The sequence below is a fragment of the Saccoglossus kowalevskii genome, chromosome 10 (assembly GCF_978046115.1).
Source record: "Saccoglossus kowalevskii chromosome 10, keSacKowa6.1, whole genome shotgun sequence".
NCBI classification, from domain to species: domain Eukaryota; kingdom Metazoa; phylum Hemichordata; class Enteropneusta; family Harrimaniidae; genus Saccoglossus; species Saccoglossus kowalevskii.
Genome location: NC_140650.1, coordinates 26,334,295 through 26,360,781, shown reverse-complemented (window position 1 = coordinate 26,360,781; position 26,487 = coordinate 26,334,295). Strand labels below are relative to the sequence as shown.

At 35.5% G+C, this 26,487-nt stretch overlaps 4 protein-coding genes and 1 long non-coding RNA gene across 6 annotated transcripts in view; 3 read left to right on the top strand and 2 right to left on the bottom strand.

Annotated features, from left to right (window-relative positions):
- Positions 1 to 4,383, top strand: part of LOC102805722 (5-hydroxytryptamine receptor 4-like) — a 30,808-nt gene extending 26,425 nt beyond the window's left edge. The window contains exon 2 of the mRNA XM_006815507.3: positions 193 to 4,383. The gene's annotated coding sequence lies outside the window, so the exon portion shown is untranslated. The remainder of the gene's footprint in view (positions 1 to 192) is intronic.
- Positions 4,384 to 4,950: 567 nt separating this feature from the next.
- Positions 4,951 to 15,137, bottom strand: LOC100367614 (peroxiredoxin-like). The gene is made up of 7 exons (XM_002733949.4): positions 14,937 to 15,137; positions 14,740 to 14,824; positions 10,911 to 11,052; positions 10,534 to 10,669; positions 7,803 to 7,906; positions 6,853 to 7,018; positions 4,951 to 5,458 (listed from the first exon to the last, which is right to left on the bottom strand). The coding sequence occupies exons 1-7, from the start codon at positions 15,120 to 15,122 to the stop codon at positions 5,408 to 5,410; spliced, it is 870 nt and encodes a 289-aa protein (XP_002733995.2). The 5' UTR covers positions 15,123 to 15,137; the 3' UTR covers positions 4,951 to 5,407.
- A 761-nt stretch (positions 15,138 to 15,898) lies between these two features.
- Positions 15,899 to 19,672, top strand: LOC100369712 (U6 snRNA-associated Sm-like protein LSm1). Its single transcript, XM_002733961.4, has 4 exons — positions 15,899 to 16,059; positions 16,373 to 16,441; positions 17,741 to 17,856; positions 18,557 to 19,672. Exons 1-4 carry the CDS (start codon positions 16,014 to 16,016, stop codon positions 18,728 to 18,730), a joined length of 405 nt encoding a protein of 134 aa, XP_002734007.1. The 5' UTR covers positions 15,899 to 16,013; the 3' UTR covers positions 18,731 to 19,672.
- Positions 19,673 to 20,076: 404 nt separating this feature from the next.
- LOC100369563 (F-box only protein 41-like) overlaps positions 20,077 to 26,487 on the bottom strand; it is a 39,746-nt gene continuing 33,335 nt past the window's right edge. For both annotated transcript variants that reach the window (XM_078008577.2, XM_085504435.1), the window contains exon 13: positions 20,077 to 21,495. In XM_078008577.2, coding sequence (XP_077864703.1) covers positions 21,436 to 21,495 — 60 coding nt within the window. In that variant the 3' untranslated portion in view covers positions 20,077 to 21,435. The remainder of the gene's footprint in view (positions 21,496 to 26,487) is intronic.
- On the top strand, positions 22,887 to 24,346 carry LOC146737988 (uncharacterized). The gene is made up of 2 exons (XR_014930805.1): positions 22,887 to 23,263; positions 24,008 to 24,346. It is a non-coding gene; the product is annotated as an uncharacterized LOC146737988 (long non-coding RNA).

Sequence of the window (26,487 nt, the reverse complement as noted above, 5' to 3'; positions counted from 1 at the left end):
CTTCAAGCCTACTCAACTTTTTCGAATTTTGAACCCCATACTCTATTCTCAGACATTGTTTATGACATTAAATATTTTACAACATAGGAATCAAACCATCATTCCCTTAGAAATCTATGTTGTAAAAGAGTTTTATGTTTATGCTGAACAATTTTGCAACCTGATTAATCTTTAACATTTGTGTCATTGCAGATTTTTGAAATGTACAAGATGACTGGATCAACCAATGACGAATATTGTCTGAAAAACATTTGATACACATCTCTTCTGATTGGTAGAAGTACATCAACTTAACAGAATGTTGTGAGAATTATGGTTTTAAAACGTTGAGTGGAAACACCGGAAAACACTAAACCTGTCGAAAAACACTAAACCTGTCGAAAAACACTAAACCGGACAATAAAAACACTAAACCCGAGGTAAAGGGTGTATTATGGGTGTACCATAATCGTCCAGTGAATATTTGATTAAAAGAAAGCGAAAACATGAAACAGAACCCTAACCCTAACCCTAACCCTAACCCTAACCCTATCCATAATTCGCCCTTTACGAAGGGTTTAGTGTTTTTTCAACAGGTTTAGTCTTTTTCAACAGGTTTAGTCTTTTTCAATAGGTTTAGTCTTTTTCAACTGGTTTAGTGTTTTCCGGGGTTTCCACTCAACGGTTTCAAAAATTATTTTAAAAAAATTCCTGAATAAGTATTTTTTTTTTTTATTTTCATTACAGTTATCAGCTTAATTGGCCACATTTTGGTACAGTGCAGTGATTCATATATTTTTATTTTATTTTTACACGGATTTTGGTACTTGGTACTTGAGTGCAATATGAGGCATGGATACTGGTTTTCCTTTCATGAACTTAAAATTCTTTATAATATTTGATGATTATTTTATAGGCTACATGTATAGCAGGGGTTTTTCTAGAATTAAAAACTGCAAGAGGGAGCACTGCAAATCAGCGGCGCCACCAAGTGGGGGAGATGGGGTTCTCCTTACCATGGTGTGGAATTTTTGATAATTCTAAGTTAAAATGGAACATTCTATGGCTTCCTTCGGGCCAAAATTACTATAAGGCAGGTCATAGTTGAAGACTATCTGCCCCCAGGGTAAGGGAGCACATGGCCGTGGCATTAGGGCGCTGGCATTGTTCATTGTTTTCGAGTATGGCAGGTGTCGGCCCTTTGAATTTCGTCTTTACTCTCATCAAAATGATAATGTAACATTTTATAGATTTTTAAGAACTTTTATGTACTCTATAATTTCTTTGTTAAGTTTTTATTAAATGGAAACATTTTTTAATTGTTCTTGGATCAACATTTTTTTGAAAACAAAATGTGGAAAAAGTTATGCAAGTTTATATTGTGAAAGATGAACAACTTTACTTTGACATTCAGAGAGGGATGACTTAATGATTTGTTGAAATTTGTACATTAAGAACAGTCATGGCAACGAAATATCCAGGAAATTATTCATGTGTCTAAAGTGTAATCTACATAACATATTGGGCAATGTACATATATGGTAATCTTGTAGAATCAATGCATTCCCAGAGTTCATTCCTCTCTGAATCAAAGATGGCTGCTTCAGTGAGTGTATATTTCTTCAAAATCAAAGAAATATTGCTTGAAATTTTGTACCATATTTTACCAATAATGTGTAATCCGTCCACAGACATATTTAAACTTAGAAACGGTTTATTAAAACAAATGCGTGCGAAAGAAGCTGTTGTTTTTCAGTCTAACTAGACTGATCCTGGACTAGAGCAAGCAAGTTTGTTTGTTTGTTGATACATGTCGTCTTTCCTCAGTGATTGATTCAAGACTATTTTATGTTGTATTTCACTTGCAATGTAACCAGCAATTCCTGACAGTTTAAGAGATTATATTTTGCACAAATATTATCAATTTAAAAAAAATTGAGGAATTTATTTTAATACTATATACTATATGTATTTCAAAATTGTTTCAATTTGTAAGAATTAGGAAAGTTTCCAAACTTGTGTTTCGGTGTATTCTTCCCACTTGTTGATTATTTCATCTAATTTTACGATCATAAAAACAATAGATTTAATATTAATCATATATTTATAGGGAAATGTACATAATATATTCAATAAAAATAAGCAATTATGTGTTGTATAGTATAAAATATTATAGTTTGTTCTAAGTGCCTAGGGAGCTCAAGTCTTGAGTGCTCAACGATATCAATCAATCCATCCAACTGTTTTATTTATATTATAAGTTGAAGGCAACATAAATATAGATATTAAACTTTCTGTCTGTGAGACATAGAGGGCGCTCTTACAAAGTAGGCTGCTGTATCTGGCACAACTAATGTTATACAGTCAAAGTTCCAAGTTTCCGAACAAAACATGGTACTTTACAAGATGCATCAGATTTATGTCAAATGTGACAACATGATTTGTTAAGTATTTATTTTATGGTATTGTTAAGCACGAATTGCTCTAAAGAATCCTCAGCGTATCTGAATCAGCAATTTTCTGGTAGAAATTGAGTTTAAATTTGTACAGATTCATGTGGAATACCAAAAAAACATAAAAGTGTTGCAGTAATTCTGAACAATGGTGACTTCTGGCACTAGTTAGCTGGTGTGTAAGTGAAAATCAAATAAATGCAATTAATCAAATGTTCCTGGCAAATCCTCAGATATATCCTGCAATTCAGTACAAATTCACACACTATCAAACATGGTTTGAAAATGCTGATAAGCTTAATAGTTTTCTGGTACAAATTTAAATATAGTTGTGGAATTAATCAATGAGTAATGTATTGCATGTGATGCTAATTCTACAGAATTTTTTATGACTTTTACATCAGCACTTGTTGTAGTCATATCCATCATAATAGGTGATTTTCCGAACAATTGCGAGATCTCGCGAGATGCATGAAAGACGCGCGTCGAACGTCTGCCGCAAAAATCGAACGATTTGATTTTGAACTAGAATTTCTTTATTTCGCAGCTTACATTGACCGGCCGATCTTCCACAGAGGAATATTGCTTACGAATACCCTCACTTAATCGAAATTGCCTATCATCAAATGTGGACAGCACATTATTAAGCATGGAAATGTCCCCGAAATACTTTCGCGGTTGTCGAATCCCACGCGATGTTTGACGCGACTACGACGCTATGACCTTTGTTTGTCCTGTTTTTACATTCGATTTCACGCATAACGCGTGATTCTCGCAATGTACAGAAAATGGTCTATTGGCGACTTACACATTGTACTAGTATGTAGCAAATGGAAAATGTATTCTTAATTGTGCACATGCGAAAATTGAAATAAACAATTTGTTTACTGTAATTACACATGAAAAGAAGTGTATTTATGTAAATGAACAGTAAAATTCTGTTGCATTTCAATTATTTAGCAAACAGTAAATGTATTTTTTGTTTAAGTACACTTAGAACAAATAAGGTACAAGTGTTAGAGTATGTATCAAGATGTGCAGCTTCTAGGATTGGAGAATGTTTAGAACAATCTGTGCCCGAAATGTTACAGATTGCTAAAATTTTGAAGGAAAATTTCATGTGATAAATGTAGGTTGAATCATATGTACATATAGTGTGCCATCGTACATAATTGGTGTGGAGTTTACGTTGCAATATTGTCTTATTTCTGGCAACCTAAAAATGTTAGTACAGTTTAACGTCTTGTTTCAAGCACAACGTGGTTTCATGCTAAATTGCTACATATTAAGGTTAATAAAATCACCAAATTACGATTTTGGTCAATATATAGTACAACACTGATGAAATTGCATTAGTATGTTTGCTGCCCTCTCTGGTGGAAGTAGGAATTCTTTCAGATTCTTGGAACTGGTCAAAAACTTTCCCACCAGGTTATTAGCAGCTCAGTTTAATAGCAGTGAATCATTGAAATGAGGAATTTTTGTTTTTGTATCGCATGTACAGAGTTCACTCATGTCCATTCCTAGTCAGTTTTGCAGATTTTTCAGTGCGATTTTGAAGCATGCATGCAATTGAACGACTTTCATTGACAGTCTCTATTCCCTTTTTTGGATGTCAAGTTGCATTCTACCTTTTCAGACTAAATAACTTTTAGCACGCTGAAATCTGGTCAACTATAATGAATTCACGAAATCATTTTTCATTATAGGGGCAATTAAAAACCAATCCAAATATCTCAGTACAGGTATATGCAAGGTTTATCATTTACATCATTGGTTGGGGAGGGCAAGAATGTTTTTTTTTTTTAAATTTACAAATTCTTTAATGTGACCAGTGTTGAATTGACAGGATAAGGATGGTAATATATCAAATCTTGTTTTCAATGTACTTTTAAGTGTGAAGTGAATTTGATTTTCCTTTCATCTTATTAATAAAAATGTTTAAAATGTATTTTTGTTTCATTTTTTTTCTCAAAAATATTGCTTTACCAGTAGGAACATTGAATGTCAGTTGCCTCTCCGGACTTGTGTTCAACCTGTAAATGGCAGACACGTCATCTTCCATTGTAATGGTAAAGTTAAGTGGCATCAACCATGCCTGCTGGCCTTAGTCTTTTCACCACCACACTTCCTTGCTCAAATTTTTCTGCATTTTAATTCTTATATTCTTTAATATTTCTGGAAATGAACCCCAATTTTGAAGCCAACAGCAAAATCTGAATCAACTGGGTTTTTTTGTTCTAATCTTAAAAAAGTGCTGATTATAAAGGACTATTCCATGAATTTGTGATAAGAAGAAACTGTTTGTGAAAAGATTAAGCAAGTTGCCCCAAAGTCACAACTGTCAGTGAATGATTCTTGGTCAATACATGTAGCTTTGGTCTCCTCATTGGCCTCTTTTCTAATTGCAGGTAGGATTTGATCTTAGCTGCATCTATTCAATCCAAAAAGCACTTTTCTACCAGAGGTTGTGACCAATACAATTAAAGAAGAAATGCACAGCTAATGGTCACCTTGATTATATTATAGATTCCAGATTTTATTTCTATTATCCATAATAAGAAACAGGTATGCATTCAAAAACACCAAAGTGACAGCTGCTATTCACAAACAATGCCCCTATATATTTGATTGAAACTATGCCAAATTAAGTCTGTGAGGTGGAAAACTGATCTTGTAGTGAAGTATAAAACGGATTTTGTAGCAAGGTATTTACAGAATTGTACATAGAACATATATAGGGCATTGGATTCCCAAGATAGGACATAATTTACAAATCTAATGGATTTAATATCACGATTTGAATAAAATATTCATACAAGACTAATGTGATTTCTATTATGAAATAATCATAAAAACTAATCATACAGTTGAAAATGAATTGGTTCAGAGCATGGTGGAAATGTCTTCCAGTGCGACTACCTAACAGTCTAAGCATATCAAGCATTATTTTTATTGAAACAATAACAAAATTACTAATTTGCTTTCTCAAAATACTTCTTGGATCCCTTCGGGTCTGGTTTGATCTGAAAGAGAAATGATAGAAGATCAGCTGCAGTAATGATTGACTACCTAGGCAGTTACCAGACCACTTAATTTGACATGTGCAACCCATACCCCCACAGTAACTATAGCGACCCTAACCACCACAGTAACTATAGCGACCCATACCCCCACAGTAACTATAGCGACCCAAACCACCACAGTAACTATAGCAACCCATACCCCCACAGTAATTATTGCAACCCATACCCCCACAGTAACTATAGCAACCCATACCCCCACAGTAACTATAGCAAACCATACCACCACAGTAACTATAGCAACCCATACCCCCACAGTAACTATAGCGACCCTTACCTTAACAGAAATAGCAACCCTGACCTCAACAGTAACTATAGCAACCCTGACCTCAACAGTAACTATAGCAACCCTGACCTCAACAGTAACTATAGCAACCCTAACCACCACAGTAACTATAGCAACCTATACCCCACAGTAACTATAGCAACCTATACCCCACAGTAACTATAGCAACCTATACCCCACAGTAACTATAGCAACCTATACCCCACAGTAACTATAGCGACCCTTACCTTAACATTAATAGCAATCCTGACCTCCACAGTAACTATAGCAACCCATACCCCCACAGTAACTATAGCAACCCATACCCCCACAGTAACTATAGCAACCCATACCCCCACAGTAACTATAGCAACCCATACCCCCACAGTAACTATAGCAACCCATACCCCCACAGTAACTATAGCAACCCATACCCCCACAGTAACTATAGCAACCCATACCCCCACAGTAACTATAGCAACTCATACCCCACAGTAACTATAGCAACCCATACCCCCACAGTAACTATAGCGACCCTTACCTTAACAGTAATCCTGACCTCTACAGAAACAATAGCAACCCATACCCCACAGTAACTATAGCAACCCATACCCCCACAGTAACTATAGCAACCCATACCCCACAGTAACTATAGCAACCCATACCCCACAGTAACTATAGCAACCCATACCCCCACAGTAACTATAGCAACCCATACCCACAGTAACTATAGCAACCCATACATACCACCACTGTAACTATAGCAACCCACACCACCACAGTAACTATAGCAACCCATACCACCACAATAACTATAACTTATAATTTTCACTATTTTAAATATGAATGCGTACATTTTTTGAAAGTTTTAGTGCATCATTGGAAAAATTGGTCTTTGCTTAGGCTTCCACCCCTTCTATCTAATTAACACTCCCATTCAAACAAAATGTACAGCAGTCTCAAATTCAAATAATTTAATGATCCAGTTTTCATACTTTAAACAACTTAAGCTCCCAAGACACTGGCGCCTCAAAGAAAATTGATAAAGCAGCTAAGACAAACTAAGACTCACTGTATCGGATCCTGGTGTCCATCCAGCAGGACATACTTCCCCATGTTTTTCTACAAACTGGAAAGCTTTCACAAGTCGCAGTACTTCATCTACTGATCTTCCTACTGGCAAATCGTTAACGCTAAGATGACGCACGATACCTTCAGGATCGATGATAAATAATCCACTGCAAAGAAGGAGTATAAAAGTTATTAATTAGTTGAACATTCTATGTTTGAAGTTTAATCTTCGTGGAACCAATCATTAGTGAGGAAGCCCTCAGAAATTAGCATAAAGCTACAATTGCATTCTGGGTAGCTCACTCAGCACAACAAAAAACAAGCAAAGAATGTGAGCTGACACTGGTCCTACTGATTATAATACTACCAATATATAGATATATATTGAAGCAAATATAAAGATTGGATTAAAATTTTGATGGAAACGGACAAGTAATACAGACAATTGTGTCCCAAAATACTATGGTGCATTCTCAAGGATTTGATAAGCTCCCATTTAAAAGCATCATCTGAATTGCAAGGTTTTGCGAACTTGATCGTTAATATACTCCCCAATGAACCAGCGTGTGATTCTCATAATTGACCTCCATAAAATGCATAGATCTGACTAGGCATGCCTCTAATGCATTCACCCAATCAGATTTGCATAGCTTTATGGCAATGGAAATTCAAAAGAGGGCACACTTTAAAAACTTGCTGTAAAATCTGTATAAAATGGTACAATGCAACAGAGGGGATGCGGCTTCAATTAGAGAATCTACACAAATAAAATGATGAATTATTGATTCTCAATTATTCAAAAAGAATGGGTGCGACTTCTATTAGAGATGCGGCTTCTAATACAGATTTTACGGTACTTTATATAGCGGTAAGGCGATGACCAAATAAACAGACCTTGGCTGGCAAAGATGCTTTGAAAATGTAGCAGAGGAAGCAAGATATCATATTTACCGAAGTGCAATGCCAGCATCCTGTAACAATACGTTGTATTCCTGAGAAACTTTTTTATTAAAGTCGGCCAGTAAAGGAATCTTCATTTCACCCAGACCACCAGTCTGAAAACACATAATAGTAACATTTACGACCATTCACACTCACACTGGGGATTATTAGGTTGAGTATACTTTACTACCTGTATGTATTACAGAAACATGTTACCTTGTTTTATTACCATGGTTAATTTAAGTATTTTGTTACCATAGTGATTACCGTAAAAACTCAATTAATTCGCGGTAGTAAAAATAATTATTTTTTCAAGTGCACGAATTAATAGCGTAAAAACGGAAATTATTGGTTTTTGGTGCGCGAATTAAAAGAGTACTTTTCGATCGATTCAAAAAGGAGCTGTTTTCATAAATTTATTAGTGATTTGTTTTGTTTTCCAATGAACACGATTACAGGACGTTTTTTAGTGCCTCTGAGACTCACATGGCTAGCGCGACATTCATGGCGTATAGTCTGGCACCATGTTACACTTGAAATGAAACAGTGAAATGGCAAAGGTCACTCTGTACACAAACAAACAATGAACACGTGGCTACAAAGTAGCCGTCTGGCTGCACTGCTTTTTTTAATTTTTCTAGGCATCGCCTGGACGATGTTATGGCAGATATTACGAAGCCCATCTTGTCGGGAAAAATAACCCTGCGTTGATAAAAATGGTCTCAGAAAATGTTTAGAAAAAATAATGTTTCGCGTTGACCAAATATAATCATGCAAAGTATAAATTCAAAGTGTTTTAATACATTAGTGAGAGGTTGCATCACTAAGAAGGAAAAGCAAGCCAAAGTCGAAACGGGGTGCATCATGGACATGACACAGCACACGCTGCGACAACTGAGTGATCAGCGACATCGTTTTGGGACGCAATTGAACTTCAAGTACTTTTTTGCAAAATTTGTTGTGCGGCGATGCTGACATCAAGTGTGTGTTAACCGAAGTTTGACCCCAAGTCACGCACTGAACTGGCGCGTTACCTGAGCAACCTTTTTTTCTTTCGTGCCCCGCGCGTCAAAATAGTAAAATTGTTATTATATCCGAAGGTACTGTAATTACGCAACTTGTATGCAACTCTGTACTGGCTTGAATATATCAACTTGAACGTAGTTTACTTAGTGCACTGTTTTTCTAATTACGCAAATTTGTGCTCCGGCTCTGTACTTCGTTATGTATTGCTTTCATTATAATTAGTTTTTTTTTAACTATTGTTAGGGCACTGACCCGGGGTATTGAGTCTGTGAATATTTCTATATCACCGACTTGATAATGCGTTGCATTCATAATAATTACGCAAACATAAATATACCATACGTCAAATTAAATTTTACTATAATATAATAAACTTTGGGCAGCCGATTTCGATCGCATTATTCACGTACATTTTGACTGAACTCTAATAACCACGCGTTTGGTTCGTGCACTGATATTTAAATTCGAGCCACCCAGCTTGACGCAAATCAATATAGTTACTTGTCATTTGTTCGAAAAATCTTTTAACTCTCACAAATACCATAGACGCGAAGAGTTAACTGGGGGTTAAATGAAAGGGAACGTCTTTCTTGGACAAAAAACACACCAGTACAAGATTATGTGTGCAAGCACAGTCCCTCCATAGAAGGACTGTGGTGCAAGGTTAGATTTATAGAAGGTACATGACCGCTTAACTCTGTGTTTTTTACCGAATCCGGTATAATGAAAATGTAACACCAGGTCAATCGCCCACACCAATAAAAAATGTCAATTTACGCACCATAGGGCGGTTCACTTAAATGACGTAATAGAATAATGGCGGGCACATGGTCGATGCAACCCTGTGGACCAGCGACGAAAAAGCCCCGTACTAAGCTTTCCATCACGGAAATTCGTAATCGATGTGCTGACCGATGGATATTTATCGACTATGTAATAATCTTGCCCAACATCTGTAGTGTCGTGGGGGAATGATTTTTTTCACGTCAAATCTTTACCGAACCTAAACTGCTTGCTGACTGAAAGGCTGTGATGACGGAGATCATCTGCGATTGCCGCGACACCAAGTACTAATAACATAAAATTATATGTATATTTTTAATTTCTTTATGCAGTTATCCACTTTATTCTGGCCCGCGAATAAATAGGATACAATTTTCAACATGTTTTTGAACGCCACGAATTAAAAGGATACATTTAAAAATTAGCGTTCGAAAATAAAATGGGTGCACGAACTAATAGAGACCGCGAATTAATCGAGTTTTTACGGTATACACTTTATCACATGGATAGACCATGTTATTATTAGTACTGTATGACAGCACGATGGGAATATGCTTTTCTCAAATGGAACGATTACTACACTTCTGACATCAGAAATATAGTCAAGACCATTTTCAGATTGTAAATACGTTTCCAATAGTGAAGCAATTAAGTTGATTCGCACTGTTTGCACAAAACAGTTTTTCTTTGAAATTTAGCATGTAATATGAAAATATCATGGTCTATACATATGACCAATTAATAATTCTCTAGTATTCCTCATGTGACGTCATCTTGGATGAATATGGATGCTAGACTGAGAGACTCATTTGTAATGATCTCATGCTTGTTTAGAATACCAGGGGATTACCGAGGTATATACAAAGATTGTATTCATTGGATTGACGGGAAAAATTATGGTGTTCAATGGTTCAAACAGCAGGTTACTAACCTTTCTTGGTGTGTTTATCCAGGCAAGATGTGAGAAGTGTGAATCAACACTGACACCAACAACTTCAGTGTTTATATCTTTAAATTCTGCGGCTCGATCACTGAATGCAATAATTTCTGTTGGACACACGAACGTACTAGAAACAGATAAAAACATAGAAGCCATGTTACAGTAATAAATTCACTTCTCCATTTTTGAAATGCACTCATCTTGCTTTAATAACACAAGTTCCCTTCATGTTTCACATGTACGCCCTTCTGATAACTTTGTTTCGTTTTTATTTTAAAATTATTATGATAATTTTAAAAATAAATGTTTGTCTGGGTCTTTTGCAACTACAAGAAAGGTACCGGTATTTGAAGAAAAAGTAAACTTACAAATCCAGGGGATAGAAAAACAACACAAGGTATTTCCCTTTGTAATCTGATAGTTTGATGTCTTTGAATGCACCATCTACCACTGCTGTACCAGAAAAATCAGGCGCTGGCTTCTGTATCTCAACAGCAAGAGCTCTGGATCCTGCACATAAAAAAAATAATCGAGTTGGAAAGGTAGTCAAAAACATGTACATCATTGAAAACACCTCTGTAAACTGAACACCTCTGTAAACTGAACACCTCTATAAACTGAAAAAATTTCCATGTCCACCTTCGATGTTCAGTCTAGACAGGTTTGACTACATATGAATATGAGATTACAAGGATACCGAAAAAGATGCACAAAGACAGTACAGCAAGAGTATTGACCGAGAGGTCGATGCGACGGCGTACTGTCTGAGTGCATACTTTGCAGTATCCTCGTAACAACCTTATTATACAACTTTTCCTCCCAATGATACATCATGGGAATGCCGAAATTACGGCGCTACGTTGACAGATGTATAATAATAACATTTATTTCCACACAGATTATATTTTCACCATTTACTTTTTGCGCAAAACTGAATTCCATGACACTCGTGATGCTTGCCATTTATAAATAATAACATTGATTCAACAGTAAAAAAGTATTTCAGGAGTGCAGCATCTCTAAATCAAAGTCATGATTTGCCTATAAGCAACAAAAATGTGAAAAAAGTGGCAAGAGTTTTTTTTTGCACCTCCACCCCCTAAACCACAACTCTAATTGTCACCCCTAAATCAAATGTACATGTTGTAGGTATCCTTAGAAGGGGCATATACAAATTGAATCTCGACCCCTGGGCTTCTCGCCCCACCGCATTGGCAATGCGAACCTCTATCTAGTTCAATTTTGCCCTTGATAACCTAAAATTCTCGCGATCTTGTGTATCGTGCTGTATTTGAATGGTCAACATCTATCGATTCGAAACATTGAACACAGAGAACATGATTGAACCGTTCCTTAAACGCAAATCTACCGCAATCTTGGGCTCTACCATTTAACGTGGTGGGTAGGTGTATATAATAATTCAGCAATGTGGCACACATCGCAAGTGTAATTCCGGTATTTCGAGAGATGTTTATCGTCAAATTATTCGTGGCGACATAGAATCTACATTGTATTACATGGCAGTGTAGTGATTGTACATCGACTAGCGTTGAATTGTCGAAGACTAATGCAGCCGCTGTAAATGAGCAATCGATTGAAGCTGATATGGATGACATGTCCAGCCAATGCCATTTTTATCGGACTCTGACGACTCTATTACGGCACTTTCGGATGAAGATCTGCCAAAACCCATTCCTCATTTTGGAGAAGAAAATGTCTTTATATACGAGATTATTGAAGGAGCGTCCATCCGAGGTAACCCCATGTTAGTGGATAACCAAGGTTATTCCTATCAAGCAAAAACTGTCAAAAACTCAAGGAAGACAATGTGGCGTTGGAGTGCTAGGACAGAGTTTTAAAGTGTCTTGCATCCGTTGTGCAGACTGAAACCAGTTTTGACCTTGGGGTGCACAACTACAATCACCCAGGCCAACCGGGTATTTCGACAAAATTAAAAAGCATGGTTAAAGTAAAGAAGACTGCCAAAGGCAACATATAATGGTCTGCTGCAGATATAGTACAAGAAGTGATCGGCAATGAAGACATATTAGACGAACCATCATACAGTCGCACCGTAGAAGCCAACAGTCTTAGGCAAAAAATAAATAAGACCCAAGGAACCACATGTAATATATTTTGATCTCTAAACTGGTTTCCGCCTCCAGATTTCGTCAAAGAAGACGACCTGAGGATGGTGCACGTCACCTGATATTTTACACACAAGACCAGCTACATCACCTAGGCTGATCCAAGACATGTACATGGACGCAACATTTAAGATTGTCAGCCGACCATTTTATCAGTTATTTTCCATTCACGCCTTCATGAAGGGGGATTGCGGAAATATCAAACAGTTGCCGCTGGTGTATGTACTGATGTTGAGGAGAACAGCAGAAGACTATGAGGAAGTTTTGAAGACCGTTAAATAAGCTTTACCTGGACTAAGGGCAAAGAAATTTGTGATGGACTTTGAGGCAGGTATGTTGGCTGCGATGAGGAGCGTTTTTCCTGGCGCTAGCATCAAGGGCTGCTGCTTTCACAGGACACAAGTTGGGCAGCTTGGGTTGCAGGTTGCTTATAACGAGAATGGCCCCACTCACCATTATATCCACCAACTAATGGCATTACCATTCCGAACCGAAGATGAAATCATTGATACATTCAACTCATTGGCTGCAAGATCGGTGGAAGAGACAAATGGACTCGTGCAGTATATACGATCTACATGGATAGAGAGCGCAACTTGGCCGACATCATCATGGATGCTATACCATACGCACGAATAACGACGTAGAGGGCTGGCACTGCCGTTTGAATTCCAGAGCAGGGAGAAGCAAGCTTCAATTTTACGTCATCATATCGCTACTACACAGAGAGGCTATGTACACCAAAGTCCAGTTGCAATTAATTAAAGAAGACAAACTACAACGATATCAAAGATCAATATACAGACAAGTGCAAGGCAAAATATTTAGACTGTGGGATCAACATGTTGCAGGCGAAATTACGACAACCCATCTCCTACTCTGTTGCAGCAAAATATACGGACCTATCTAACACTGAATTAGAACAATTCTACACATGCAAAACGACCCTTTTCGCGGCCACCACATCCTCCAAAAAGAGATACACCGTCAGCTAAACATACAGTGTAAACAAATATACCCAAACTATGTATGTATATTTATATACGAAATACATATCAAACAACAAAACAAAAAGAGATGTACCAAAATATACAAGGCAGGGCTAAGGTACGAATATAATTTTTTTTTAAAATGTAGATTAATTTAATATTTAGCAAACCTGAATAACACGCACGGTGCTTAAATATAAGCCTGCATGTCTTAAAGATAAAAACAAACAGTTTGTTAACGCCATTTCATGCCCTTGGTTAATATTAGCGACAACACGCTTTGGTGTCAGTGGTCTACGTGCAATGGGAAAAGTACAACGCTATTGAGATCAGGTCAAGGCGGCGAGTCATCTGAAATAGGTGGGTCCAGTACCCATACAAATTAATTTGAAAGGGTGGAGGGTAGGGTTAGAGTTAGGGTTAGAGTTATGGGTGGGATGCAAAAGAAAATCTTTCCCTCAAACGCTGGTGACAAGTTATCAAGACAGAAAACAAATTCGAAGTAAAGAGACATTGGAAGTACCTGTGCAAACTCCCATAACGTATTTATATATTGTAAACGCATAATTACTCACTGGTTTTTAATTTCACTAAAGAAAGTAAAATTCCCTAAATAACATTTGTATGAAGGTGCAACAATGTCATATAAATCATTATCGGATAATTATCAGATAATAAAATCTGTCTCAATAGTTGCCCAGACAGACCTGTCTAATTTAGACATTTTTAGACTTTATTAGATGATATTATCAAAGAAAAATGAACTGTCCCAAAAGTTGCCCAGACAGACCTGTCTAACTTAGAAATTTTTAGACGATAATATCGGATAACGTTAAAAAGTGCAATGTCGCGCCTTCCACAACATTCACGTAAAAAAACGCTGTTTCGTTACTAAGTTCGTGAACATAAAACCCAGTGACATTTTTCAAAAAATCAAAACAGTGAAATTGAATGCCAGTAAAAATAACTGGTTTCACAGTATACTGTCTTGACTAGCGTACTTCTGCTAAAATACTCTACGGTTTTATCAGAAGGAGAATAAACTCTCATCACGTGTGTACCTGTTGTGAACAAACGGCTCTGTCTGCATCCAAACGACGACGGACGAGTTGAACAAGACACGCCGACTCTCGTCAACGTCTGCACCTGTAAATAATACAGCAGCTAAATTGTCAATTTATGCATATAATAGAACTACATGATTTTGAAAGTACGTTATAATTACAGAAATTGCTAAATATGTACAAAATATACTCACACCAGAGCGGATACCACGAACTAACGACGCCATGATTTTTCCAGAAATCACACTTAGCTCACGCGTGTACTTAACTTGACCTCTCGTGAGCGCGAAGATAACGTCATATTCAGTCTCATATTCGGCCTCCGATTCAGTCTCATATTCGCCCTCATATTCAGCCACATACGCACTCTCTAAACCCATCTTCAGATTCAAATGTGCTCATTGTGGGACTTATTTATAATACTTTTTTTCATTTAATATTATGTGAAGACATACAGTCCAGGATAGACTGGCACAGTTGTGATATTTTTATTGTTTCATATTATAATTTTTATAAAGAATGAGATTGTAGAATCGCTCGCATTGAACAAAGATTTAGAAAAAAAATATAAAATTGCAAGGACTGGTCCGGGGAGTGGCTCAGTTGAAGACTTTTTTTTTTCAAATGCATTTCAAATTATCAGTTTTTTTTTTTTTTTGTATTCAACTTTTATTATATTATATTTTATTTTACAATGACAAATACAAAATGTATTAATAAGTCATACAATAAATTGTTATGATGTTGACTATTGACTATAATTCTATAATGTTTCGTTTTGTGTTCTAGACTTTAATTGGTAGTAGAATACCTGGAGAAAATACAAAAATCAAAAATATTTAAATTAACGCTCTTTTATTGCGTAACACTATGTTGATCGGTGTTGGTTCCAGTCTGAATTTCGGTTACAGAGATACTGAATCCGAATCTGAGGCGCATTGTTCACGCCTTGACCTCTCAACTTGTGTATTAGTTACCCCTAACTTTGTTCAATAAAATCAAATCAGTATTAATCAAAATATATCCGTAAAATAACAGTTTATGATATATTGTGCAACAAATCCATGCGTTTTTTAAATAGTATGGGTAAAATACGCTTTTGTTAGTACGATCGTACAAGACGCTTTGATTAATTAAATTTAAGAAGTTAGGGGGTCTAGGAATCACCTTTTATCGTGACCTAAAAGGGATTCCCCGTTTATCATTTGACGAGTTATGCCTTGAGAAGTATTTACTATCTGAAGACAGAAAAAAACTAAGCTACTGTAAAGATGAACTACATGCCGGGAACTGCTAGTCTGATTCAAGAAATCGACAGTAAGCCAGAAAAAATGTGTTTTTTGCGACAAAAATTCAAATTGAATTTGAACCTGAGCTTCAGTTTGGTGGCGCTGGTCTTGGTGGGATCGCGTAGTTGCCGAGGAGGGACCATTCGGAAAGTTGTTGAGCAGGCATGTGTTACTTTCCCCTAGAAGCGCAAGCTAAGCACGTATGTTGCGTGTTGTATTGAGTATTGAACATATCTGCTTATATTTCGGTTACTATCTATAACAAGAGGTGTGGTAAACATATACATAATTTTCATTATATCATTTTTACGACAGTAATATTCGATCTTCACTCTTCACAGAGAAACTTCTGGTTGTCCTTAGAGATGGTAGAACTCTTATCGGATATTTGCGTAGTATTGATCAATTTGGTAAGTAGTAATAATAATAATAATAATCTTTACTGATAAACGTATCCTTAATTGAGATATTGTTCGTGATACAATAAAGTTAAATGTTGAAAGTTAAAAATTGAAAAATAAAAAAATGAAAAAAATAAATAAGAGACACAAAATTAATAAAAACAACTAATAACACAAAACAAAGCAAAAACATATTTTATGAGGCAGCTGGTAATTTAATGTAGTTTTCTCTCATTAAGAAGCCTTGGTATACAAAATTGGCTAAATTAATTAACATGTTTTTGTCTTTCGTTTTAAGTATATTTACTAGTTTTTCTTCTTTGTTTTGATTGGTTGGTGTTGCAAAAAATTTGTTTAGGCTGTCTTTTCTTAATGCATCATAGTGTGAGCACGTTAGGAGGAAATGTTTTTCATCCTCAATCTCCCCATTTTGGCAAATTTGATATTTTCTATCTTGTAAGGCGTGTTTTGAGTATCTGCCCTTCTCAATTTGTAGAGTATGTGCACTTATCCTTAATTTTGTCACTGCTGACCTATGGAATGGATTTTTTACTATTTCAAGATAACTTTCGAATTCAATTTTCTCTTTAATGCATCTGTAAGTGTGTTAGTTTGTTTCTATGGTTGCCTCCCTTTTTGTCATCGAATAGAGATTTATCACAGTGACTCTGAAATGCCTGTTTTGTGTTCTTCTTGACTGTGGTAATAAGTGTGTCATTAGTTTCAGGAGTGTGGTTTTTTCAGATGTCATCCTTGTTTACCAGATTTAAAGTTTGTTTGATGCTTATATGAACTTTTACTTGGAAAGGAATGGTTGGAAAATGGATGTCGGCGTTTACAAGCAAAGGAACATCAGAAACATGACAAACTTCATAATGCGTCATTTAAATCACAGTCCCTCCACACCTGTCGGGGGACTGTGTTTAAATATACCTCTGTCTGATTTGCTCATGACATTTGCTTGTGACATTTGCTCATGACATTTGCTCGTGACATTTGCTCATGACATTTGCTCATGACATTTGCTCGTGACATTTGCTCATGACATTTGCTCATGACATTTGCTCATGACATTTGTTCATGACATTTGCTCATGACATTTGTTCATGACATTTGCTCATGACATTTGCTCATGACATTTGCTCATGACATTTGCTCGTGACATTTGCTCGTGACATTTGCTCGTGACATTTGCTCGTGACATTTGTTCGTGACATTTGCTCATGACAAATATTCTGCACCCCTCACTGTTAGCTGATACAATTCAAACAGTGTGGTGTGAAATTGAGTATTGTGTTTATTTCATAGCTAACCTGGTGCTGCACAGAACTATTGAGAGGATCCATGTTGGCAAAGAATATGGTGACATCCCAAGAGGAGTGTTTGTAGTGAGAGGAGAGAATGTTGTACTGCTTGGAGAAATAGTAAGTTTCTACTGTGGTATATTGTCACTTTATAATATCGGACAATCAAACCATTATTTTATTTTGTTTTAATGAACCATCATTCCTGGCAGCACCAATTCAGTGACGTCGTCCTAAGCAGGTTAGTCTACCACTGAAGTTACAAGAATACAGTTTACAGGACCTTAGTGCAGTTACACCTCTCACAATAACTTAAAGGGGCACTTCCATTTAAGCCTAATCTCACAATAAATTAACTTTCTGGATTAAAATTACAATGGATAACAAACTATAGATTAAATTTGTAAACAACATAAACAATAGTGACCCATGATTCTTTGGTGCATTTATGGAAATGTAATTTATTGTCAGAAGGAACTGAATACTCATTTATTTGAACAAGTGGATGCAGCCTCACTAAAAACAAGTTTCTGGTCAAATTGTTTTTCAAAAAGATTATTATAAATATTTTATGCGCCCAAATTTGACAGATTTTATCTATTCATCAAAGAAGCACTGTGCAGTGGTGAAAAAAGTAAAAAAAAAGATCGACCTTGGTGGTCCTGATCAGAAACTTCAACAGTAAATTATAATTTGTTCATAACTTTCATAAATTTAGTAAATCTATTATAAAATTCCTTCGATTTGTCTGGTATTATGGTACTATATAACTAAATATAATTATTAAATATTTACATTTTATACTTTATTCATATTTCAGGATCTGGAAAATGAAGGGAAGATTCCTTTGAAAGAGGTTTCCATAGATGAGATACTGGAAGCACAACGATCAGAACAACTTGAAAAGCAAGAACAAGAAAAGGCCAGAAATAAAGCTTTGTTAGAAAGAGGAATTCAGCCTCATATAGATAATGTAACAGAAGAGTTTATGTAAACTGTCAGATCATTATTGTAGATGGAATCTCGCCGTTTTAGAGAAACCATCATGTGGAGCTTTGTGTTCATCATGTGCTAATAGCATATAAAAGCGTGCATAGCAATCTGTACAGCTTCAAACTGTTTTATTTTGTAATACAATCGTAGAAAATATACATTTTGTTGGGGTCAGTTTTTCATTGTCAGTCAGGCAAGAAGTTTTTTTAACCAATCTATTATTTTTAGATGCACTTCTCACTAGATCTTGTCTCAAAAGTATAAATTGTCTTGAAAAATATAAGTGAGAAAGAAGTGTATGTTTTAAGTTGTTTTTATGCCCAAAGTTTGTTATTAAAAGAAAAAACAAATCATGTTGGGAAGATGGGAGTGTTGTTGCCAGTGTAAGCGATTTGTACAGAATTTAAAAAAGATAAGATGGGGAAAAAAATATTTTCTCAATTTGAAAAACTAATTTATTTCTTTGAAATATGCTGACCGAGATTTCTCTGTATGTCACTCTTAATCTTGAGTAAAGACAGTGCATTTTTATGCACAATGCATGGACGGTGGTGTTATTAAGATTAGAGGCGCCAATGTTCCTAGAGTTTAGTCCTATAATAAGGGAAAAATTGAACATTTTCTTTTGTTTACATGGAAGGCAGGAACAGGATATTGCAAGACGAAAATAAAATTGTGTAACTGGAAGCAAATGATTGCTCAGGAACAAATTACACATTTTTGTTGTCATAATGGGCTGTTATTTTTTCATTCTTAATATTATTACTAAAATATAACACAATTGCCATACTGCTTTCACAATATTCTCATAGTCGTTACTGTACTTCAAGATCACTCCAGTTTTCTGTATACCGGTAAGTCTATGTCCTGTTTCATGCATTATTTACACTGTGGATATGGAGGTAATAAGAAGCCATTAAATAAACTTTCTTTACTATCAGAATGTGAATGTGTGTCCATCGGTTCTATGCAAATGGGAACTTGTGATAGAATTTAAAATTCAAGTGTGTTTGCCAGCAGGAGATACAGACACTTGGGTGTAGATCTAACTTTGTGTTTGCCAGCAAGAGATACAGACACTTGGGTGTAGATCTAACTTTGTGTTTTCCAGCAGGAGATAGACACTTGGGTATAGGTCTAACTCTGTTTGTGTGTATCAATTATCTGATTTGCAGGTTTTGAGTTTTTTTTTTAACTCCAAAACCACTGATCTACACGGATTTCAAATTGTGTTTTCCACAGATAAATCTTTTTGATGCAAATCTGACTGGTGGCTAAATATGCAAAATAACTGTTTTACACATTTTCTAGTTTTGAAATCCTGACAAACAGGAATACACAATTGAGTAAAAAAACTGTAAATTTACTTTATTACATTGAATATGCATGCAAATATCAAAATAAGGTATATAATTTCATTAGACAAGTATAAAAAAAGCCCCTCTTAAATAGTTGAATAAGATTGCCTGAAAGTAGTATGAAGTATCATGCATTAATTATGGATACTTAGCGCCCTCTATAGAGGAAACGCCAAAATTGTATTGAGGGCGCTATTCATAAAACAGACTTCTAGAAAATACTAAAAGTTTATAGTTAATACATATATATATCAGTTATTTGAAATTACACATAAATTTTTTACATATAACCTGGTTCCCCCATGATAATGCTGATATCAAAAGGCAGTATTAATAAGAAATGAATATACAGCTACATTATACACGACGCATTATGAATAACATAATTTCGATTTCTATTGCATAAAATAGAATTTTTGATCTTTAATGTAAAATAACACTTAACATTAATTCCCCAAATTTGTGTAATTTGAATGAAATGGCATACACTATAAACTGCAGCAATGTAACCAATTTGGTACAAATTAGCATTTTTATATATACCCCTATATGATTATGTATGATGCAAATTGCCCTTATCTGTATGAAAATATTACTGTTATTAGCTTGCTATGTCACAAAACTTTGTCTTAGCTTTATTTTAATATGCACCACCACACATTCTTCCTTCTCAGGTAGATTTGCATGTTACTTGCTCAGTGACCTCACCAATTTGAACAATCAGATTTCATAATTTGTATAACTTTATGTAATACATCAACAAAATTAATATAATTTGGCATTCCTGGAGAAAATAGCAAGTTTTTCATAGGCATTTCTACTTAATTGGAGGGGAAACCTAATTTCTGAAGTAGTAAGCTGAATACATGATATATATGTGGCATTTTGAGTGCGGAAGTGAACACTGGCTATAAGGCACACAATACAGAGTATGTTTATAATTTTTGAAATGAAGCAAATACAATAATTGATGTGTAGATCATACCCTATATTTCATGAAATATGCATCATAATTATGTCTTTGGTTTGGATATGGCAGCATAATTAATTTTTATATCATTTATAACTTGATTCAGTAAAATTAAAATGTTAAAGCTGTTATATGGCAGAATATATTTATTATATTTTATAGCTGAAAGAAATTATCAAATTAAAGAATTCAATTTTAATAATATTCGTAACTTTAGACTGTCAAGCCTCTGATTTGGGAATCATAGGCAGATTCAGAACCCCTCCAAAAGTTTGTTACCCTATTACACCCCCCCCCCTCTGGAAGCTTTCATCAGTCTTTGGATCCCTGTATCTTTATGATACAGATTTTCATGGCATCACTGGAAGATTGGAAGATTTAACCAAAGTCTGTTCTGAGGTGTAATATTTCAGCCATCCCTGGCCTCTTTTTTAAAGACTGCACACAAAGAGAAAAAAAAAATATTAAAAAAACAGCAATTACAATTAGTTACACATATGATCTTGAAAATGATGGATGTGTCTATGATCAAAATATGTCATATTTTAATAATCCAGCAAACAATACATGCAATTTTCGGATTATGCGTGCTTCTATTGGAGATGCACTTTGGATAACACTACATAGCAGAAATGCAGACACACTATAAAGTCATTTGCAATTCTGTCAACAACAAAATACTGTAAAATACTTTATTTTAGCTGAAATTAATTTTCGCTGAAAAGACGTTTTGAGTGTTTTGTATGGAATTTATTTTCACTGATTTTTGACGAGTTGAATGTAAAACATAGGAGAATAGGTATATTCGCTGGATTTTATTTTCACTGAATCATTCCTTCAGCAAAAAATAATTCTAAGTGAAAATAAAGTATTTTACAGTATAGATCTGATGGTCTGCTGTGACAATATTGCTCATATGTTTTATTCTATTACCATGTCACCTACTGACTGTTTTTCCCCCGATTCATTTGTGCTGTCCAGACAGGTTTTCAACAAGTAACCAGGACACATACATTATCACAATGATTTATATGATACAACTCTCATAAACATGTAAAGTGATTTAAAGATCTCACACGAAGTGAACTCTCACTCTTTGCGGGTGTTTGGAAGCAATTCCATTCTGTGCACTTCAATCAGATATATTTTTTTAAGGGTCAGAAAATACAGTAAAGTCTTAGAAACCGCATTTAAAAATACAAAATGCATGTATTACACTAATTTCCATATGAATTTCTAAAAAGGTCTGTCATGCAGTTTTGAGCAGAAGATTGCGTGACTTTTTCATTTCTCAATACTCAAATCACACATCATATATTCAAAATAACAGCAGCAGCAAACAACACCATTATTTCACTTTAAGCTATGATATCCAGTCAGTACACGAAATGATCATTGTTATTAGATGACATCACTACTGTGTAACAGTTCGTCATCTAGTAATTCAAAATGATGAATATTTATCTTTGCAAAACAATGTTATTAAAACCGTTGAGTAGCAAATTGTTTTCTCGCTTTAATTATGTGCGTAAATTTATTTGTTCTCATTTTCTGTAATTTTCACTGAATTCAATCTTAATTTTCGACCAAAATAATAAAATGTTACATTGCTTCTAGTTTTTGATCAAAAATTTTGAAATTTGACATTTTAAGTTGATTATAAATGGAACTATTTTGTGAATGGTGCCCGAAGTTGACTTTGACGCTCAAAAGGTTAAAGTGCCTGTGAAATGGCTGCTATTTTCACGTCTAAAATTATCAATTGATACATAAATATTATTAATTTTTATGTTTCTAAGCATAAATTATTTTTTTTAAGTGAAAAAATGTGTTTTAAACTCAGTCTACAGCAACTTTATTTTTTGTATTTTAAAACGAGGCTCCTCATTAGCTATTCATTGCCATACAGAAATTCCCCTTGTGACGTCAGAAAGGGAAGTTGCTGGGCAGCTCGCATTGCCGATACGTGTAAATAAGGCAAATTTCTTGTGCAGTTTTCTCGTCTTTGACTAAATTGTCACTTATGTACTTTTTCGTCGAGGAAGAACGGGCCATAATGAACACTTGGATATCAAATTTGTTGCATGGGGTTGAGTTAGATGCGAGATATGTCCGTTCTGGTGTGGCTGGTCGCAGTGATGTCACCGTCCCCGGCGCACGTTTGTAAACTATCGCTGAACCTCGGCACTGGACAACTTTCGAGTCGGTAAGAAGTTCTAGTTTTTTTTGTTCTAGTTGAGCTTACTACTCTTTATAAAATATCTTATCGATAATTTCAAAGAGGTATGTGTGAACTCTTTATTATGCTCGATAAACTTAGATCGCGAATTTCCTCAGAAATATTGCCTGCTTCGTTCAAACGTGCATTGGCATCCATATATTGGATTTTCGTTCATGGTCGAAGGCGTGAGTGTCTCGTGTGGCCCGAATGTCATCGGCGTTTTACTTTATCACGTTTGATTTTTTTTGTTGCACAAATGAAACTCTTATTTTTTTTCCACCATCAACAATTTCTGATATGGTTGTTGGGATCGGCCGACGTCTCTGTGGGCTGCTCTACACACGTAAAATGCCCAATGTTTTGACCTGGCTTCCCTTCACACGAAGCGCGGGTGTGCATTACATCCGCAAGTTTCAAAATTTTAAACGTAAATTTGAAAAATGTTTGGTGAAATAAAATTGACATATTATTATGAAAAGAAAATGAAGAAAAACAAATTAATTATTTTTTGAATAATCGTTTGAGAGCATTGGGTGGCAATTGCTTATACTTATGTACTAATTGTAAATGTGTTCAATATTTTTTTCATCCATAATTCAAACACATATATAACATAATAATAGTTGCCTTTATTATAGTAAAAAAAGATGCATCATAAAACGAATGAATTACGTATAAACAAATGCCAAATAAAGATTGTGACCTTATTTATTTTCTAAACCTCCACAGGTTAACGAGGGGATACTTGAAGTTCCTTGAAAAAGACTACAGTATTACCAGAGTGAGCAGTAACAGATTTATCAATATTTATGTCAGAGAATTATTTATGACTTAAATTACCAAATCTTGGTTTTTCATAGATTCCAAAATCTGAAGATGTGTTTCCTTTTTTTCATTGTCACACAGTGTCACTCAATTAAAACCATATACTATAGTAATAGTAATCCATGTACAAATTATATTTTATTCACATTATTTTCCTCACATACATGTACAGACAATCCAATGTTTACATTGTCATATTTCTTTGTTCATCACAAGTCTAAATAAAATATGTGAACTGTGTAACGTAGCCTGTTTTTTATTAGCATAATTGTTGCAGCATCTGGAAATGTATTTACACTGTTATGTGAATCTTGTAGTGAGGCAATGAACTGCCGAGACTTTGTCAGGGTGGGCATACTGGCTGTTGAGTGGCAGGGGTGCATCATCAAGTGTATGTAATACACAATCTCCTCCAACATACAAGTCTAGTGTATTGAAGAGCTCTTCTACGTAATCTGTAAATTATAATGAGAGCATTTTGATTCAACAATAGTAGATAGAAAACCATAAAGAATCATATCATACATGCTCTATTGAAGTACATTTCCAGTAGAAGCATCAAAATTAAAATAAAAGAAAACATATTTTGACATTCTAGACGTTAAACTATAGTGATCAATAAAATAGGGAAATAGCTAAAAAAAACGACAAATCACAGTTACTAAATAAATGACCGCCGCGTGGAAATAGATTCAGTTGAAATGGGTGAACGCGTCGGGTCACGACGAGGACAAGTGCGTGACTGGTGGCGTTTAATTGGATAACAAAAATAATTGAGAGCAACACACATACAGACAAATTCAGAGTGGACTCGAGTTAGCGTGATTGTCATACTTATTTACTTGGTGATAACGCATTGACAGCCAAAGCCCGGATTCTTATTCCATAAATGATTTCTAGACATCTCGACCCAAGACATTTCGACCCAAATTGAATATCTCGACCCACCGCATCGACGCGACCCTGTCTCAATGTGGCGACGCGAACCTCTATCTAGTTCAACGTTGATCAACATCTTTTGATTCGAAACATCGTGTACTATCTACTAGTATTTCCAACGCGTGTGGTCGGCGCCTTTGATTGCGTTAATTCTGTTTTTTATTCGCGAAATCTATCACTGGCAGCGTTTGTTTTGTCATGTCTCATAACTGAAAGTCCAAGCTGACTTTGTTTTGGCTGTAGGTATGAAAAACGGGTCGAGATTTTTTGGGGTCGAGATGTCCAGTACCCCCATAAAATTATTTCGCAGATCAAGCTAGAAGGAAAGTAACAGAGGTGTGAATTCGACATTCAACACCAATCACCGAACAATTCAGAAACTTATAGCCTGCGAAAATGAAAACAATTAGCAGTGTGTAAGGACTGCGTAATTTCCTGTTTGTCCGACGCGTCGTTTTCGTGTTACTATCAAAAATTATTGATACCTTTACATAACGCAAACTTAATTGTCTCTATAAAGCGATAATCAGGATGGCAAAACAAGTCAAATGATTTGAAACACTTACCCGACGTCTCTCTCTCTTCTGAAATCCGCCTCGGTGATCATGGGCTGGTTCGGAATCTATTTCTTTCAAAATTGTTGGTATTGCGCCAGGTTTAAGTTGTCGGCGCTTCTCTTTAAAACCTAGTTGTTTTTTCACGGCCGAAGACAGTTTTTCGAAAAAAAGAATCTGAGGTGAAGTGGACACTACATATGACGCTGTAAGGAGAAGGTCCACCCCAACCTTTTCTCGTTGTTTTCACGGCTTTCGTTTACTGACGTCGCACCTTCGGATCGTTTGGAAAAGTGTGAATACTTACACTATGACTATACGTATTACTGCAACCGCCCACAACACAACGTTTAACCATCACAAACGTTTGTTCTGAAAACAACTTCTAAAAACTCTCTATCTCATAAAAAAAAAAAAATGACAAAAAAAAGAAATGCCGACCGAAAAATGTATATCGTTTAAAAGTATGTTGAATCACGCAGTGTTATATAAGTACAGCTCAGGAGTATGGCTTCCTCTCATATTTTGGCATTTGGTGGCGCACTTTCGGCGAGAGTCGGAAATCCGGAAACAGTCGACCGTTTCAGGATAGGTGGGCGTGGCTACAGCACGAGATATATCTTAAATTTACTTGGATAGGAGTAACCATTTTGACAAAAAAAAATCAATAACTGCCCACTTCAGTAGGACACGGATCTAAAATAGTTAATGTGAGAGTGGGCATTGCACAGGCACTTTAAATACTGATGTATTCTGTGTATACATGTATATCTTTACACAAGGTCCCAGAATTTAGATGACGAAAACCATGGATTGTGTTTAGTGTAGTATAGTCCTGATGACTAAATGATGAGAAATTGACAATATATTTTGTGTATTTTATCACAAATG

Excerpts from the sequence above, each read along its gene's own strand:
- LOC100367614 (XM_002733949.4), bottom strand. The coding sequence starts at position 15,122 with ATGGGTTTAGAGAGTGCGTATGTGGCTGAATATGAGGGCGAATATGAG. Across the intron at positions 11,053-14,739 it reads GAGCCGTTTGTTCACAACAG|GATCCAGAGCTCTTGCTGTT; the intron begins GTACACACGTGA and ends TTTTATGTGCAG. Across the intron at positions 5,459-6,852 it reads GGACACCAGGATCCGATACA|ATCAAACCAGACCCGAAGGG; the intron begins GTGAGTCTTAGT and ends TTTCTCTTTCAG.
- LOC100369712 (XM_002733961.4), top strand. The coding sequence starts at position 16,014 with ATGAACTACATGCCGGGAACTGCTAGTCTGATTCAAGAAATCGACA. Across the intron at positions 16,060-16,372 it reads TCTGATTCAAGAAATCGACA|AGAAACTTCTGGTTGTCCTT; the intron begins GTAAGCCAGAAA and ends CACTCTTCACAG. Across the intron at positions 16,442-17,740 it reads GCGTAGTATTGATCAATTTG|CTAACCTGGTGCTGCACAGA; the intron begins GTAAGTAGTAAT and ends TTTATTTCATAG.